Source organism: Erinaceus europaeus, chromosome 16 (assembly GCF_950295315.1).
Source record: "Erinaceus europaeus chromosome 16, mEriEur2.1, whole genome shotgun sequence".
Taxonomy (NCBI): domain Eukaryota; kingdom Metazoa; phylum Chordata; class Mammalia; order Eulipotyphla; family Erinaceidae; genus Erinaceus; species Erinaceus europaeus.
In genome coordinates, this window is record NC_080177.1 from 2014209 (window position 1) to 2032709 (window position 18501).

At 48.4% G+C, this 18501-nt stretch overlaps 1 protein-coding gene across 2 annotated transcripts in view; it reads right to left on the reverse strand.

The window, feature by feature from the left end:
- PIAS1 (protein inhibitor of activated STAT 1) overlaps nucleotides 1–16522 on the reverse strand; it is a 113461-nt gene extending 96939 nt beyond the window's left edge. The window contains exon 1 of one of the 2 annotated variants that reach the window (XM_060175638.1): nucleotides 16409–16522. In XM_060175638.1, the coding sequence (XP_060031621.1) occupies nucleotides 16409–16432 (24 nt within the window). In that variant the 5' untranslated portion in view covers nucleotides 16433–16522. The remainder of the gene's footprint in view (nucleotides 1–16408) is intronic. The other variant, XM_060175640.1, reaches the window with a different exon arrangement.
- Between the last annotated feature and the right edge of the window lie 1979 nt (nucleotides 16523–18501).

Below are 18501 nucleotides of genomic sequence, written 5' to 3' on the forward strand. Positions count from 1 at the left end.
AAAAAATTAATATCCATACACACACACACACACACACACACACACACACCTTTATTTATTGTGAGACAGACCAGAGCACGGCTCAACTCTAGCATGAGGTGGTGCTGGGGATTGAACCTGGAGCCTCCAAAGTCTCAGGCCTCACGCTCTGCGCTCTAACAGTCTCAGGCTTCTCCTGCCCTCAAAAGGCAGCACGTTCTGCTAAGAATCCATCCTCAGCTTTCTAGAGTTTGCATCTCTCTCTAGCAGCTGTTCCAAAAGCTGGCTTCACTCCTCTCCTCCCCGCTGCCGAGCTTGTCCAGATGCCCCTCTCTAAGCCGTTGGCCTGCAATCACCAACTAACAAGTCTCTCTAAGGCCCAGCCTGAAATAATCTTAGCCAAAGGAACAAACTCTGGTTACACTTGCACATACTATTAGAGTTATTCTAGACGCTTCTCCACAGGGATGAGGCAAACTTCTTTAGGTCGAATGGATGAGCAGAGCAGAGGTAAAGGAAGCGGGCCTGGAGGGAGGAGAGAGAGGGGGGTCCAAGCACAGTGGGAAGCATAGAAGAGAAAGAACCTGGCACTCAACAAACGTAAGCCATGCATGCACTCCCTCTCTGATCCTGGGCTTTCCAGCCCTGCAGACAGCCTTCTACTGCCTCACTACTCACAGGAGTAGCTGCCCAAGAGAAGCAGAAGGCAGGCTTGCAAGCAAAGGCCACAGAGGCAGTCTAACATCTTCTAGCCACATCTAAAGAGGTAAAAACAAACAGGTGAAGCAAAAGTTAAGAATAGGTTTAGGGTGGGGGTGGATAGCATAATGGTTATACCTGAGGCTCTGAAGTCCCAGGTTCAATCCCCCTTCACTACCATAAGCCAGAGCTGAGCAGTGCTTTTTTTTTTTTTTTGGGGGGGGTGGTTTATGGGGTAGGATGGTGGCTCACTGGGTAGAATATACACGTTACAATTTGTAAGGGCCGGGGCTCAAGCCCCCACTCCCCACCTATAAGGGGCAAGCCTCATGAGCGGTGAAGCAGGGCACAGGTGTCTGTCTCTCTCCTCCCTTCCTCAATCTCTCTCTGTCCTATCAAATATAAATGTAAATAAAATAGACAAAACATGATGCATTATTTTGGGTCATTAAAAAGACTACAGGACCTTTTGCTAGTTATAACAATGTGCTTTGTGGCAGCTCAGGAAGTGGTGGGTGAGTGCATAAAGCCATGGAATCTCAAGAACGGACCGAGTTGGATCCCCAACACCATGTCTGTCAGAGTGATGCTCAGGGCTCAAGGGTTGTGTGTGTGTGTGTGTGTACACGCACGAGAGAGAGAGATAACAGTATACAAAAGGTACTTTGCTACTAAGTCTGAATTACAGAAGCAATCTACTGTTACAAGCTCCCTGGAGTGTGTGTAGAGGAGATAGGGTGGTCTCCACAGAACTCAAAGTTTGGGATGCTAGCACAAGTGCGACATCTGTTAGTCATCTGTACATCATACACCAGAAGCTACACGCTCTTCTGCAAAGGCAGACACACTGTTTTGTATGTGGTTTTTTTCTTTAAAATAAACCTAGTTTTCTCTCATAAAAGAATACAATGTAAATTCTCCAACATGGGAAACTAATACTATAACATTATGTTTAGTTAAATTCGTATTATGAGCTTCACAAGAATTTACAATCGCCACCAGTTAAATTCAAACTAACCACATATAAACTACTAGCCTATTCCCTCTCTAAATGGAAACACGATGACAGTACAGATAAAGAAAAAGTACATCCTGGTAGCACAACAAACTTCATCTGAGGCTCCAAAGCCCCAGGTTCAATCCTAGGCACCACAGTAAACCAGAGCTGAGCAGTGCTCTGGCAAATAAACAAACAAACACAAGAAAAAATCAGAAGCACAAAGAGCAAAAGATAAGACAAACTGATCTGAAAACAAAAATTAATGGTCAAGATCCAGTCCTCTGACCAGAGAAGCTGAGAAAGAAAATGACTAAAGGACAGGAAAAAAAAAAAAAAAAGCCTGCCTGGAAATAAGGAGCATGTGTGTCTAGACTGAGTCACCAAGCTCCTTAGAATCAAAACCAAAAAGAGTCCACACTGAGCCCACAGCATTATGCTGTCCACACCGAGCCCACAGCATTATGCTGTCCACACCGAGCCCACAGCATTATGCTGTCCACACCGAGCCCACAGCATTATGCTGTCTGAACACAACAGGAATAAAGATGCTAAAACCTTCCAGGCATGTTACACAGGAAGGCTCGTGAACTGAATTCTACTCTGTACAATGTGGGAATTATCTTTAGTTTTCTTCCAAAGATAAAACTAGAAAAACACCCAAGAAAATGGGGTCTGGGAGAGACTGCCTGGTGGAGCGCACGACCAGCTGGGGCCCGAAGTCCTGGATTCCAGTTTCCACGCTACACAAGAGTAGCTACCCCATGGATGGTGAGGGGCTGCCTGCTGTCTCTCCTCTCTCCTCTCTTCCTCACTCAGGAGTGGTATCACATATGTGTGAGGCCAGGTTCATTCTCCAGAGCCATGCTTAGAAAAAAGTCTACTCAAAATTATGCCAGATTTCAAACTGTCTAGTTTTGTTCAAGAGATAAGACTAACAATCAGGAAAAAAAAAAATGTGATGGGCAAAGCTTCGTCAAAGACTTACAGGAACTAAGTTTGAGCACAATCATTATTAAAGTTCAAGGCTTATTTAAAATCATTTTGCCCCTAATAGACTTTGGTAAAAAAAAACAAAAACAAAACTTATCAATAATCTGTAAGTCAGACTGAAAAAACAAATGATCTTGGTTTTTTTTTTTTTTTTTTTTACAGCCACGGGACAGGAACAGGAAAGGGAAGAAGACACAAGAATCTCAGAACACAAAGCTATGTTTTTCAATTTAGGATGACTTTTTTAAAAAAATAGAATCCATCTAAAACATCTATGAGAAACTTGAAAAGAAGCAAATCTATTAACTATAATGTAGTGTATTACATCTATTAAATGTAATGTAGAGATTCAAAATTAAGTAAAAGGTAGAGACTGGTGACAATCTGATAATCGTGATGAAAGACAGGGTGTCCAGGGACTCGGCAGTGACACATCTGGCTGAGTGCACGTTAGTGTGTAAAGGACCTGGGATCAAGCCCCCGTCCCCACCTGTAGTGCGGAAGCTTCATGAGTGGTGAAGCAGGGCTGTAGTGTCTCTGTCTCTCTCCCTCTATCTGTCCCGTCCTTCCCCTCTTCCCTCCTGATTTCTCTGTCCAATAATAATTTTTAAAGTTACAGAAAAGTGTCCCTCGCTGCACCAGACTGAATTCCTTTCCTCTGGGATATATGTCGATTATCTTTTACACTGGTAACTACACAGAAACAGGCATAGGTGCACTCAAACAGTTCATGAGTGAGGCTGCGAACACACCTAACCACATAGGAGGTCAAATAAGCTCTCTTCATTACAATGCTTTTCGTAAGAAAGAGACTGCAGCTCTCACGTAGGGTGGTGATGGGGGTTGAACCTGTGACCTCTGGGGTCACTCCAGACTGGAGTGTCCTTTTGCCTTTCATTTTTGGAACGTTTGTTTATTTTCTGTGAGAAGAGAAGGAATGGGGGCAAAGAGGACACAAGAGGACACAAGAGCACCACTATTCTGGCCTCCGCACTGCTGGAGATGGAGAGGAGGGGCTTGTAACGCCAGTCCAGCACTGTCCACCGTGGAGCCACTTCCAGACCACAAAAACATGTTTCCATAAGCTCCCCAAGACTGTAAACAGAAGATTCAAGGATCCAGTGACTTCTAAATCAAATGAAATTCTTTGTGTATCCATAAAGTACTACTTACTTCAATCAGATACTTAAACTGATAGCTAATTGTTAAACGGCTAATTTAAACGATCTGCTCATCAATCTCTTTTCCCGATTAACTTCATCTGTAGAATTCTCTGAGCTCCAGCAGTACTCAGAAGCCGTCACGTCACCATCACCAATGTCCCACACACCACCCTTGACCTCCCCCCCACGGGCTATGTAGTTAGGGTGAGAAACAGACCACTTTTTTTTTTTAATAAGACAAGTCTTTTAATGTTCCTTTAAAAAAAAAAACTGTATTATCTATTTATTTGATAGAGACAGCCAGGAATTTTGAGGGAAAGAAGTGATAGAGAGGCAGAAAGAGAGATACCTGCAGCCCTGCTTCACCACTCGTGAAGTTTCCTCCTACAGGTGGGGGACAGGGGCTCAAACCTGGGTCCTTGTGCACTGTGACATGTGCACTCAACCAGGTGCGCCACCACCCAACCCCTGGAACAGACCTTTTACTGAAACTACCGATAAATCTGAAATGTTTGCAAAACCCAAAGTTCAACAGAATGACCTACTAAGCACAGCAGAGGTGGCCCAGGGAATAGAATGCGGGAGTCTCAAGCAAGAGGGCCAAGGTTCACATGGATGAGACTGAAGCCCTGGTTCTCTCTCCCTCTCGGCAATAAATAGTGTTTAAGAGGAACAGTAGTGGGGAGTTGGGCGGTAGCACAGTGGGCTAAGCGCACGTAGCGCGAAGCACAAGGACCAGCTCAAGGATCCCGGTTCGAGCCCCGGCTCCCCACCTGCAGGGGAGTCACTTCACAGGTGCTGAAGCAGGTCTGCAGGTGTCTGTCTTTCTCTCCCCCTCTCTGTCTTCCCCTCCTCTCTCCATTTCTCTCTGTCCTATCCAACAACGACTACATCAATAACAACAACAACTAACAACAACAATAAAAAACAAGGGCAACAAAAAGGAAAATAAATAAATATAATATTAAAAAGAGGAACAGTAGATGGCAGAAAACTACTAACTCAGTAGAGCATGAGATGTGTGCTCCTAAGAAAGAATGCTCGAGTCCTGACACTGTCTGAGCGGTGACAGCACAGCCCGCCCACACTCACCCCGTGCAGGTGGCTGGCTGCTCAGACGGACTTGTAAATAGCTGCTACACACACAGGAAGTAGCACTGAAGAAAGACATTGAGGGATGAAACTGGGACCAGGTGGTGGCATCACTACCATGGGCAAGGACTGAAGTTCAAGCCCGTCCCCACCTGCAAGGGGGCTGCAGGTGCCTCTCTCTTCCCCTAGAAGGCTCCCGCCCCAGGTGCCACTTGAACCCCGCAGGATGGAAGGAAAGAAGGCCAATGCAGAGCAGCCACGTTGGGCATTCGGCCAGAGCTAGCGTGCTCTGCTGCAGTGAAGATATCGACTGGGGGGTATGGTCAGGGGCACCTGTATAGATCTGTCCTTCTTCATCTTGTTACCACCCTCACTACGGAGCAGGACAAAATGCTTGCGGGGAAAGCTAGCGGTGTGGAAAGCTAGCGGTGTGAAGATGAAGACTCCCAGGATTCCCAGCCCAAGGCTGGCTTAGAGTGAGGCAGGCTCCTGCTACCTCTCTACCCCGGAGACACAGGAGTCAGTCAAGCACTTTCTACTCTACCAACCTGCCTGCAAATGGACCATTACCATCTATAAACAAATTCTAAAAAAAAAAAAAAAAAGGAAGTGGGTGAGGTGAAAAGGATGTCCCCACTTTAAACTACAGCCTGTGCTGTCAAAGTTCAATGTCAGTTTGGGGCCAAAGAGTTAGCTGGGAGGGAGGGCATGGCACCCCAGGTCCCTGTACAGGTACCACACGAGGACATCACAGCGTCAGGAGAAGCTCTCTGGTGCTGTAGTGTCTGTCTCTCCTTACCTGAATGGGAAAATGTCAGATGAGGAATAGTGAAACTGCACATGGGAGGGCCCTCAGGATAATTAAGTCTTCAGCTACTCAACATTTTCACTCTGAACTTATCTTGAAAGTGGAGGAGGCCCTTCCAAAAAAATTGATTAAATCTATCTCTAATTATTGTACTGGAGAACAATCTTTCTTTCTTAAGATAGGTTATTTGTTTTTCCCCTTTTCTTATTTGTGATTAATAGTGGCTTACAAAATCCTAAGAGACAGGGGTTAGCTCCACCACCAAAGCTCTAGATAAGTCCTCTCCTCTTATTTGACAAGTAAGTAAATGCCTTTAAAAAGATTAAAACATGGCATGATTTGTTAAGATGAATTACATTCTATCTTTAAAACATTTCAAAACAAAAACCTAGGGAAAGACGGGCATTATTTTACCTCTTCACAAATGGTTGTCAGGCCCAGTAGGACAGCTGATTCTCACAGCCACTCCACTCTGCTGCACTGCACTTTCAGGCTCAAGTCTGCAAGGGAGACTCAGCCTCATGCTGACTTGCAGCTGAAGAAGGACAGAGTATCAACGGCCTGTGCAGGGAACTGGCTACTCCTTGTTCTTCACCAAGGCCAGCAAGTGGTAGTTTCTAAAAGGCTGACGCCCTGTAAGCAAGCAGCTCCGGCCCAGAGTTGCTGAAATCCATGGGCTGGGCCTCCATTCTCGACTGATCTTTTCACCCAAGCATGATTGTATAACACCAAACGCTGGTTATTTAAGAAGTATTGGTTCACTGAGTGCACAGCTCTTTCAAATGTTAGCACATCTTACTATATACTTTCAATGTACCTCTTTCATCAATAGCACAACTGATCTGATTTTTATGCAACTATTCCCAACTACTGGGAAGCTCTCAAGCTCACAGTTGGGCAAATAAAGACAAGTCTTCCCAAAGTCTGTTTTCCCCCAAAAGCCTGACTTTGGCCACTCGCAGCCAATACCATCAGCTGCCTGTCTTGCAGTGATGGGTTCGTTTTGTTTAGCTTTGAGAAAAAGTCTTCTGAGTAGAACCATATACCGCTAGTCTTCTGTCAAGTAAAAACTGTACTTCATTTAATAATTTTTTTTAATTTTATTTATTTATTTTCCCTTTCGTCGCCCTTGTTGTCTTTTTATTGTTGTTGTAGTTATTGTTGTTGTTATTGATGCCATCGTTGTTAGATAGGGCAGAGAGAAATGGAGAGAGGAGGGAAAGACAGAGAGGGGGAGAGAAAGACAGACACCTGCAGACCTGCTTCACCGCCTGGGAAGCGACTCCCCTGCAGGTGGGGAGCCGGGGGCTCGAACTGGGATCCTTAAGCCGGTCCTTGCTTTGCACCACGTGCGCTTAGCCCACTGCGCTACCGCCCGACTCCCCTCATTTAATAATTTTTAAAAAACTGGGGAGGGGTCAGGCTGTGGCGCACCAGGTTAAGCACACATAGTATGAAGTGCAAGGACTCATTCGAGGATCCTGGTTCGAGGCCCCAGATCCCCACCTGCGGGGGGGGGGGGGGGGGCTGCTTCACAAGTGGCAAAGCAGGTCCGCAGTGTCTATTTTTCTCCCTCCCTATCTCCTCCTCCCCTCTCAGTTTCTCTCTGTCCTATCCAATAAAATGGGGGTGGGGTGGGGGGGAGCAGCTGCCAGAAGCAGTGATAACCCTGGAGGCAAAAGAAAAAAGAAAGGAAAAAAAAAAAGCTAATTCAGTCTGAAACTCAAAAAATTGCATAAGATTTTTTCTCTAAGTTAAAAGTTTGATTTGGTATTCAGTAAAAGAACTTCAGAGGTGCTTTCCATTTCATCACATAGAATATCCTTCACTATATACCCAAGCACTAAGTCTCAATGCTTCAAGGACACATACTTTTAAACTTCTAGTACATGGTTCTAGGCTAAACTGGGACAGTTCTGGACCAGGGGTGCAATTCTGGGACTGACAGGAGGTAAATGTCTTGCATATCTGAGGCATTTCTGGAACATCTTCCCCAAATAAAAAACCACAAGTACAATTTGGGACCACTACCCTGATTCATGCCAAGCCATTTCCAATGTCAATGTTGCAAGCAATCCCTTATATTACTGGGGAAATCGTTTGACTCCAGAGACTGCAGGACCAGCAGGAGCCTGGGAAACAGACAGAACCGCTGTAACAGATGAAGCACTGCCTGCATGATTAAGAAAAGAAGGTAACTTTTAAAATAAATATTTTAAAAATATTTTAGAAAGAAATATTTTTCTTTCCTTTCTGTTTTTTAAGAAAAAACAGAAAGGAAGTGTTTAAATAAATTATACAGAGTGTATACATGGCGGACATACTCAAACCACTGACAGCACGGTACCTCCCACACAGAACACAAACATCTATATAAAATGAATGATTTAATTAATTAATTAATTAATTAATTAATTTAATTAAATGAATGATAGAGGGAGTCTGGCGGTAGCGCAGCGGGTTAAACGGAGGTGGAGCAAAACGCAAGGACTGGCGTAAGGATCCCGGTTCCAGCCCCCGGCTCCCCACCTGCAGGGGGAGGCAGTGAAGCAGGTCTGCAGGTGTCTGTCTTTCTCTCCCCCTCTCTGTCTTCCCCCTCCTCTCTCCATTTCTCTCTGTCCTATCCAACAACGACATCAATAACAACAACAGTAATAACTACAACAATAAAACAAGGGCAACAAAAGGGAATAAATATTAAAAAATAATAAAAAGGGAGAAATGTTTAAAAATGAATGACAGAATGTGATAGCTATTTCCTGAATAAGTAAGAAATGATTGGGAACAGGGAGATAGCACAGACTATGCAACAGACTTTCATGCCTAAGGCTCTGAGGCCCCAGGTTCAGTTTCTAGCAACACCATCAGCCAGAGATGAGCAGGGCTCTGGTAAAGTAACAAATACTTGCCAAATACCTGCCACAAGCTAGAATCTGGTAAGGGTCCCTGTATTCTATTTCCGGGATAAGTGACAGAAGTCTATAGACTAGAATCATGATTTGTTTAATGTTTTTTTGTTTTGTTTGTATTGACACGAGAGACAGAACCAGAGCATCACTCTGGCACGAGAGATGTGGTAGGTCACACTTATATCTCGTGCTTGGAGTCCAGCCCTCTACCCACTTTGCCACATCCTGGGTGGCTAGAATGATGATTCTAACATATGGCAAGGATAATCTACCCTGAAACCTTTTAAATCTTTTGTTTTTTTCCTAAGATCAGACCTATATGACTACCAGAAAGTTCTTAAAATGCAGCATAAAGCAGAAGATGGCATATTAAATTCTATTTTCAGCATTATGCACAAAGCTAAAAACAGGCTTGTTCACATTCAGAAATCCAAATGCAAAGTGAGCTGCTCTGACTGCGGGCTGCCAGAAGCCCATAAAGAGCTGACATTCCAGCGCTCCTCAGGCCGACCGTTAACCTGTCACAGCTTTCCTTAGCCCACCCCCATCTCAGCAGAGACACCAAAGCTCCTTCAGTGTCACAGGAAGAACACGGGCTTGAACCCGGGTCTCACACACACACACACACACACACACACACACACACACACACACACACGGGGAAAGCACTGCTCACTACTGCACCACCCTTCAGCCAGATTCTCAAGGCAAACCCCATTCAGCACTATCAAAGTCACAACACATTAGCAATCATCTGAAAAATAACAGAACAGGGCTACCAAAAAAACAGTCCGTTGGGACACAATATAGTCATGAATTCAGAAGGTTTAAATGGGGAGGCGGCCTAACAGGTAGAACACATGCTTTGTGCGCAAGAGGCCCCAATCCAATACTCAGGGGTTTTGTCTGTCTTATTCGACCCATCTAGGTCCTCCTCTGCCATCATGTTCCACCACCTGTCTGGAGCCCCCACCCCCCACCCCAGAGTCCTTTACTTTGGTGCAATACACCAAAACTCGGTTTAAACCTGATTTAACACTCGGGTTTTTTTAAAACAAATATACAAAACATGAAGATAGCACATTTACTGTACTATGTGGCCTAAATGGGTGACCCCTCCCATGTTGTCTTCTTAAACTAGAAAGCATGTTTTCATTGCCTCTGTAACCTCCTGTCTACAAACCCTCCTTGAAACAATGTTACCTAACAATCTACTACAACAGCAACTTTGTTTTGAAGTTAAAAATAGGAGTAAGGCAGGTTCTCACTTCTACCTTCTCCATATAGATGCCCAATATAGTTTTTTGGAATGCTTAAAAACAGAGGAACCCCAGGCTGGGAGACAGCTCACCCAGCAGCACAACACATGAGCGCAAGGCCTCAATACCTCATGGAAGCCCCATGCAGAAGGGAAGCTGTGGCATAGATCCTCCCCTCCCCTCCCCTCGCCTCCTCTCACACCATCTCTCTCTAATGTTCTATGGGGAGGTAGGAATGTCTCACAGGTATCAATCCCCAGAGACAAAAAAAAAAAAAAAAAAAAAAACAGTTGAACACCTACATAAGGCACACAGACTTACAGTATGTGATTATTGTGATAATTTCCATAATCAAACATATCTAAAACAAGTTATAATTTTATTTCACAATCCATTTTGTTCTTTGTCAAATGTTCTGATTCAGAAAGGTTTACTTGCATTTTATAAAGTTTATCTCTGTCATCATTTAATAATTTTATCTGACAGGTTTATAGAAACAGAAACAATAAAAGTACAGACAATGAACAAATCAAGAATTACTTATTTCACTCACAAGACTTCATCTAATCAAAATACCATTTCCATTGCTCCCTAATGCACAAAAGGTCTGTCAAATCAATGTATTTAGTCAGAATGAAATATTTGCAAAGTCTTATAGGAGGCTATTTATCCAAACATTGTTTCACATAGCAAAGAGTAAAAGTGGAAGTGATCTAAGTGCCCAGTGAGAAGGAGCTAGCAGAATAAAATAGAATGCCACCTTTCAGATGACCAGAGAGACAGACACACCTATATTCACTAGCATAGGAAGATCCCCTGCAGCCCAGGAGGTGGTGCAGTGGATCAAGTATTGGACTCTCAAGCATGAAGTACTGAGTTCAGTTTCTGGCATCAAATGTGCCTGAGTGGTGTTCTGGTTACCTCTTTCATAAATAAATAAGGATCTCAAAAGAAAGCCTAGAAGTAACATACTACAAATAAAGAACAGTGTCTTCTTTCTGTGATAAAGGTGCATACCCACGTGCCCACAGAGCGTAAATCTAAGTGCTCAGATGCCCAGGAGCTAACTGTTGGGGCTTCTCAGTGCTGGGATTATAGGTATTTATTTTTCGGCTTGCTTTTCAGTATTCTCTGAAATTTTCCCTAGGAAAATGGTGTTTGCAAAAACAAATTCCTAGATTTTCCTTACAAAAAAAGCCCAATGAGCATCCCCAAACACCTGGTACAAAGGAAGTTGTATCAACAACATAACTAGAATTCTTTGTTGGACAAGGGCTCACAGGCTCCCTTAGGAGTTTCTGGTACTAGGTTTTGAAACCACAAGACCTAAGGGTCCCGATCCCTGCCGCATATGACCTCAGGCTAATCACTTACCCTTCCTGGACTCCCCTGAAAGGGAAATATTTATTAACTGCCTTTGCTACCTCAAAGAACTCTGGGAAAGATAAAATGAGATGTGATACCTTAAGAACTACAAAGTATGAAACAAATAAGATACTATTCAAATATTTTTTTTAAAAAAAGCACACACAAATAAAACCAAAGTGCTTGCTGCTGCCTGAGCAGAAAATACCACACTCAGTTCCAAGAGAAGTAAGGGGGTGGCCTGTGTTTGTTTGAAAGGCAACATCTCACAAACACCCAGCTTTTCAAAACCTTAACACACTTCTTCCCAGCCCTCACTCCAATCAAGAGCCATTCTATTTCTTATCCCTAGTTAGCAGCAAGAAAGGGTACAAATCACACTGCACTCAAAAGCCTCAGCAAGCACCCTGGAGCAGCATGTTGATGGAGTTCACCAGAAAAAAAACCAAGGTTAATCAGCTGTGGACTCACCACTAAGCACTACTGCAATCAACAGGGATTACAAGAGACCCTTTGAAGAATAAGACAATACAATCACCCGAGAGAAACTGAAGGCGGAAAAGCTGGCATGTCACAACAATCATAATGCACATTTAAAAGGTAAAGTGTTTTTAAATATTATTTATAGAAAGTGACTTACAAACAAAAGTCATCTAAATGTGGCATCTGACGGAACCAAGTTCTAGAAATTCCAGTGAAATTCATGAATAAACTCTCATGTTTACTGGCTTCTGTCTGAAAGAAGCAGAGCTCAAAGATGAAAGTTAAGTGGCTGGCTCTTGAACGACAGTGGGAATTACCGACATGTTTAAAGACACTGTGTGAGTCAGAGACAGAGACAGAGAGATTTACTGAGGGTGGGGGGGAGAGCCAGACCCTCACTTCAGTACATGTGCTGCCAGGGACTGAATTCAGGGCCTCAGGCAGAAAGTGAGCCACTCTGCCCACTGCCACAGCAGGCATTTTCACAGCATGCTTGCTCTTCCCAGTTAATTCCATTCTTTTTTTTTTTTTTGGTTTTTTTTTGCCTCCAGGGTTATTGCTGGGGCTCAGTGCCTGCCATGAATCCACTGCTCCTGGAGGCTATTTTTTCCCCCTTTTCTGCCTTTGTTGTAGTTAGTATTGTTGTTGTTACTGATGTTGTTGTTGATGGATACGACAGAGAGAAATGGAGAGAGATGGGGAAGACAGAGGGGGAGAGAGAGACACCTGCAGACCTGCTTCACCGCCTGTGAAGCGACTCCCCTGCAGGTGGGGAGCCAGGGGGCTTGAACCAGGATCCTGACGCCAGTCCTTGCACTTAACCCGTGCGCTTAACCCACTGCACTACCGCCCGACTCCCCAGTTAATTCCATTCTTTACTCCACTAAAATAAGGAAATCATTTCCTCTGTTTCTCCTGTAAACTAAAAAGGCAGAGGCCGGGTGGTGGCACCCCCAACAGAGCACACATGTTGCCGTGCACAAGTCCCAGGCCTGCATCTGTGGAGGGGAAGCTTCTCAGTGAAGTAAGGCTACAGCTTGTCTCTGTTTCCCTCCCCCTTCCCTCTCGATTTCTCTCTGTGTCCAGTATGTAAGTAAATAAATAAAACTCAAATGGCAATACAGTTAATGTGAGTTTTATGCAAAACAAATAAGGAGTTGCATGAAGCTGTCAGATTATTTTTAAAGATTTACTTTAATAGTGAGAATAGACAGCATATTGATTATGCAAAGAGACTCTCATGCCTGAGGCTCCTCAGTTCCAGGTTCAGCCCCACCCACACCCCCACCTCAAACCAGAGCTGACTGGTGCTGGGGTTTAAAAATATATATATATGTTTACTTTATAAGAAGGGAGATACTGCTTGGAGCAGGCATACAGGGGCAGCAGGGACTGAACTTGGGAGGACCTGGGGCCTCAGCCATGCAAGTCCTGGGCTGTAGCACACTGAACTAGCTGCCCATGTAAGCTCACTACCTACCTACCTACCAAGATCATCAGGCAAGCACACCTTCCTGCTTTTCGCTTCTTCTACCTTCTCCATGGAAGTTAGTCACAGATACTCCTCTCAGGAGAAGTCCGCTTTCTTAGCAAACGTGCACAGAGAACCAGGATGCATGTGGTCAGTCTGATTTTTATTAGCAGTATCTTTAAGTGTTGCCACTTGCACTGTTTCTGCAGGGGATTCGGAGCTATTCCTTTTTCCTATCTGATCCTTGCATGTTTGCTACATGGATAGATTTTAAAGGACTCACTAAAACAGGCCAGGAGGAAAATAATTTTAATACAACTCACAGCAAAATGTAATGTGAGCTGTGAACTTAGAAATCAAATCAAACCATACTTATTTATATTCTCATAGTTGAGAATCCATAGAAAGTGCTAAGTCTTCTGAGTTTCTCCTCATCCTTACATTTTCCTACCTTATTATGAATGTTGTTTGCCTCTAAAAATGTCACAGACATCATCAAAAACCTGTTTTCTTGATGGACTGAAGGACTATTTTCGAGCTTACTGCACAGAAAACTATGCATTTTCAAGCAAATGGTATGGCAGGTTTTCCCAAGACCTACCCACACTCCCCTCCCTCAATAAAAGGAACAGTAAATCTAGCCAGTCAAGTATTAACAACTTTAGCACAGCTACTACCAGCTAAGATACAATGTATCACAACTCTCCAAAAGCAAAGGAAACACACAAGGATAGACCATAAGTGTGTCAAGAAACAATGATAATGGGGGGGGGGGGAGTACCACAGAAACATAAAAGTAAAAACTCTTCTAGAAATACTCATGTAATTTTGGTAAGAGTCAAAAAAAAAATCTTTAAAAGAAAAAAAAAAAGCTTTTCCCAAGTGTTTTTGCGTTTATCTGATACAGACTCTGCAAAGAGAAACTTTACCTAACAAGACTCACACCAGGGATCTGATCTATCCCCAAAGGCACTTTCTGAAAATGAGAAAGAACAAAGGAGGAAATCTCCCAGCATGTGCTCTCCATCCCAGCTTCTGTGGACAGCATCCAGGGTGACAATATAACCGCACCAGCTATTCAGCTGCCTCTGGTCCACGAAGACACACTGATTAGCCAGCAGTCAAAAGGAGCCTCGCTAAATAAATAGAGGCAGAAAGCACACGGCAACGGCACAGCACTACATTTCAGGAGCAAAACTGCTCAAGGCATGCATCCGAAAGTTGTACACTTAAGAAAAGACATATCTCCAAATATTCAAATTCCCGAGGCTTTTCCACCGTTTCTGTCAAGAGTCTGCAAGGGGGTGTGGGGGGGGGAGGGATCCGAAACCAACCCTTCTCACCCTGCTCTCCTGAAATCTGTGATCAGAAGTGGATTCGGAAAGCGTGTCACCCAAAGCCAGCGGTGTCATACACAAATCTGAGGATGTTAAGATTGCCAGCGATGGATGGGGCAGCCAGGCCCAACCCCGGAGAGCTCCAGAAACAGACTCTGGGGTGGCCACGGTCCTAGGAGTCATTTCAGCATAACGAGGGAAGCTGTCTCAAAATTTAAAAAAAAAAAAATGGTATGCATTAAAAATTTAGAAAGGCTCTCCCCATAGAGTCACAACTGCCTGCTTGTCCCCATGTCCCCTCTGACAGAGATGTCAGCTCTCTGGGTCTGGGGAGGGGGGGGGGGAGATACCAGCTGCTGGGTTCACACAGGAAGCTGGGGCTGGGAATATCGCTCCTGCAAGGCTCCAAATAATCCGCCTTTAAAATAAATAAATAAACAACAACAACTGCTGGCTCCTAAACCAAAATTATCCTAGCGGAGCCCCATGTGTCACAGTCCAATCAGCAGGGCGCCACCCCTCCGTCGGCCCCCAGCCAGGGAAGGAGGCGGCCCAGGTGGAGGAGCCCCTGGATATGGGGGGTGGGGGGGCCTTCCAGCCCACGTCGCCCAGCGCGGGGAGGCGGTACAGTGTGTGTGTGTGGGGGGGGGGGGGGGGTTCCTTCTGTTTATCTGGGGGGTAGGACCCGAGGGGGGATCCGGAGGGGGAATCCGGAGGGGGGACCCAAGGGGGGGCCCTAGGGGGGATCCGAGGGGGGAAGCGAGGGGGGATCCGAGGGGGGAGCCGAAGGGGGGAGCCGAGGGGGGATGCGAGGGGGGACCCGAGGGGGGAGCCGAGGGAGGTGCGAGGGGGGGCCCGAGGGGGGATGCGAGGGGGGGTCCGAGGGGGGGCCCTAGGGGGGGATGCGAGGGGGGGACCCTAGGGGGGATGCGAGGGGGGGACCCGAGGGGGGACGCGAGGGGGGGACCCGAGGGGGGACGCGAGGGGGGGACCCGAGGGGGGACGCGAGGGGGGGACCCGAGGGGGGACGCGAGGGGGGGACCCTACGGGGGGAGCCGAGGGGGGACGCGAGGGGGGGACCCTACGGGGGGAGCCGAGGGGGGACGCGAGGGGGGGACCCTACGGGGGGACCCGTCCACATCAACACGGCAGGCGAGGGGTCCCCACAAACAAAAGGTAACGGGGGGGGGGGGTAAACACTCCCGGGCAACGGCACCGCGGTGCTGAGGGGACCCCCAAGGGCTCCCCGGGGCCCCGCACGGCGGCGAGGCGCAGCCTCCCGGCCACCCCCACCAACGCCGCCAGGGGTCCCCCCACCCCCGTCCCCGGCCCCGGCCCCGTCTCCCCGGGGACGCACCCCTCGCCGTCGGGGGGTCGGGAAACTTTCCCGCAGCGGCCCCCGGCGCCCTGACAGCCGGACGGGGGCGGGGTCCCCCAAGTTCCCGGGGGTCCCGGCGAGCGGCTGACAGGCGCCCCGGCCGGCCGGCGGGAGGAAGAGGAAGAGGAAGCGGCGCGGGGCCCCGACAGGCGGCCGGGCGGGGGCGACGGCGCGGGGGCTCCGCGGGCCGAGGGTTCGAGCCCCGCGGCCCCCGCCCCGCCTCGCGGGCCCCGCAACAATGACCCGCCGGGGACGAGCCGTCAGCGCCCCGAGGCCCCCGGGGCCCGCGGCCCGCCGCTCCCGGGGCCCCGCCACAGCCCGGCGCGACGCGGCTCCCCGCCGCCCCCGGCCTCGGGGGGACCCCGGCCCGAGCCGCCCCCCCGGGCCCGCCCCGTGGCCCCCCGGCCTCCTCCCCGGCCCCGGCGGCGCCGTCGCCGCGGCCGAATATTAGAAGTGAATTCGAGCTGCGCTTTACCTTCAGTTCCGCACTGTCCGCCATCTTGCGTCTGTCAGCGCAGGCGCAGTGGGCTCGCCGGGGGCAGCCGCGGGCCCCGCCCCCCGGGCCGGGCGGCCCCGCCCACGCCCCGCCCACGCCCCGCCCACGCCGGCCCCGCCGGCCGCCAGGCCCCGCCCCTCCCCGGGCACGCACGGCGACCCGCCGGGCACGTCGCATTTAAATAATGGCGCCAAGCGGGCTGCTTTGACAGTTACTCCCCCGCCCCCCGGCCTCCGGGGGGCCTCCTGGGGCGGGGCGCTCGCGAGCGGCTGCGACCCCGCCGGACCCCGCGGAAGCCCGCCGCCGAGCCCCCGGGCCCCGTCCCAGGACGCAGGCCTGCCCCCGCCCCCCGCACGCGGGCACCTGCCGCCCGCCGCGCCCAGCGCACCGTCCGCTCCCTTCTGCACCTCCCGGGGGAAGCTGTGCCAGCGGGGACGCCGGGGCAGTTGCCACCAGGGGGACGGCTCCAGCAAGGCCGCTGAGGCGAGGAAAGGGGCCCCGACCCGGGCGGCCTGGCCGACTTGAGCACCTTCGCTCCCACCCCCACGCACCCCAAGTGATGCGTTAGTGACTGGGGCCGGGGCCGACCTGGGCATCCCGGACCTGGGAGGCAGCAGGTCTCTGCTCGTCCCGCGCTTCTCTGACGGGGGACAGATGAGCGAGCCCATAAAGATTCCATTATACATGGGGCTCCTCACAGAGCAGGTGGTCCAGTGACATAAAGGAGGTTTGGGAGCAGCAGTACTTAATCCTGAAGGGCCTTCCCAAGGAAACTGGCATTTAAGTAGGTGGGGGGAGGGATGATCCCCCAGACACACACACACACACACACACACACACACACACAATCACCAATTTTAGTATATTTTATTATGAATGTGAAAAATAGAAAGAGAGAGAAAGAACCAGACGGCACAATGGTACATTGTCGCGAGCAAGGTGCAAGAGTAAGGGGTTAAGCGATGATTCTTTACTTATTCAGATGCCAGAGAAGGGTCACACGGTCAGCCCGATACCTCTCCTGACTCAGTAGCCGTTCGCAGGTGAGGCCCGCGACGTGGTCACCAGCGGCTGTGTCACCACCGAGCTGATGGTCCTTCGCTGGTGCGACCAGGTGAGCGAGGGTCCCCGGAAGCTGGGGAAGCAGCTACTTAGCCTGGCCGAGTAGCCTAGCAGCACCGGCAGCATCCCCGTCAGTAACAGTGAAGGCGCGTCATCCGCCAGCTCCGGAGCCTCTACTGACACCAGCTTGCCCCTGGTTTTCAGGTTACATCTCCATGGGCCAATCAGGTTCGAGTTGACATCTTACCCTACCTATACATATGTGTCTGTCTTATCGCCCTATGCAGGTGCACTATGGTTCGTATGGTTACTAGGGTTACCTGTTCACTACATACATGTGCTGCTGGGGATTGAACTCAGGTCCTCATGCTTGCTAGTTCACCACCTCCACTGCACCACCTCGCAGACCACGCACAATCATCACTCTCTGCTGTTCAATTTTGCCTCCTGCCAAAGAAGAGGCAGGAGAAAATGACTCATCTCTCATCACCAAAACTACTCTGCCCAGCATGTAACACGTGGGCTACCTGTGGGTGTGCTGTACATAGCAGGGCAAACAGTTCAGCTGGCAGAGCACAGAACTTGCAAGCAGGAAGTGTCCCTGTGGCTAGGAAAGGCAGCGCCTCAGCCATGACCTGGATTCCTTCTCCTCCCACATTCCTAGGGATTGCTCTCCAGCAGTTACCTCGCCCTCTAGCATTGGGACTTTTTCCTCTCTCTAATTGGATTACTCCTATGTACATGTAAACAGACTGAAATGCTTCCCATATGAAAACTCTTGCCTCATAACTGCCCGGCTCCCCTGCTCTCTTCCCTACTTCAATTATCAAGATCTGTGCAGAGTGCTGGTTCCCACATCCTCAGTTCACATCCACTTCTCATTCTACCCGGATCCAGCTTCCACTTCCCTCATCCTGATCTCTTATCAAGATTACTAATGAGCTCCCAGTTTCCAAAGCCAATTGCCAGTTCTTTCTTCTTATCTAAATGAACCTCGTCAGCCTCAGAGA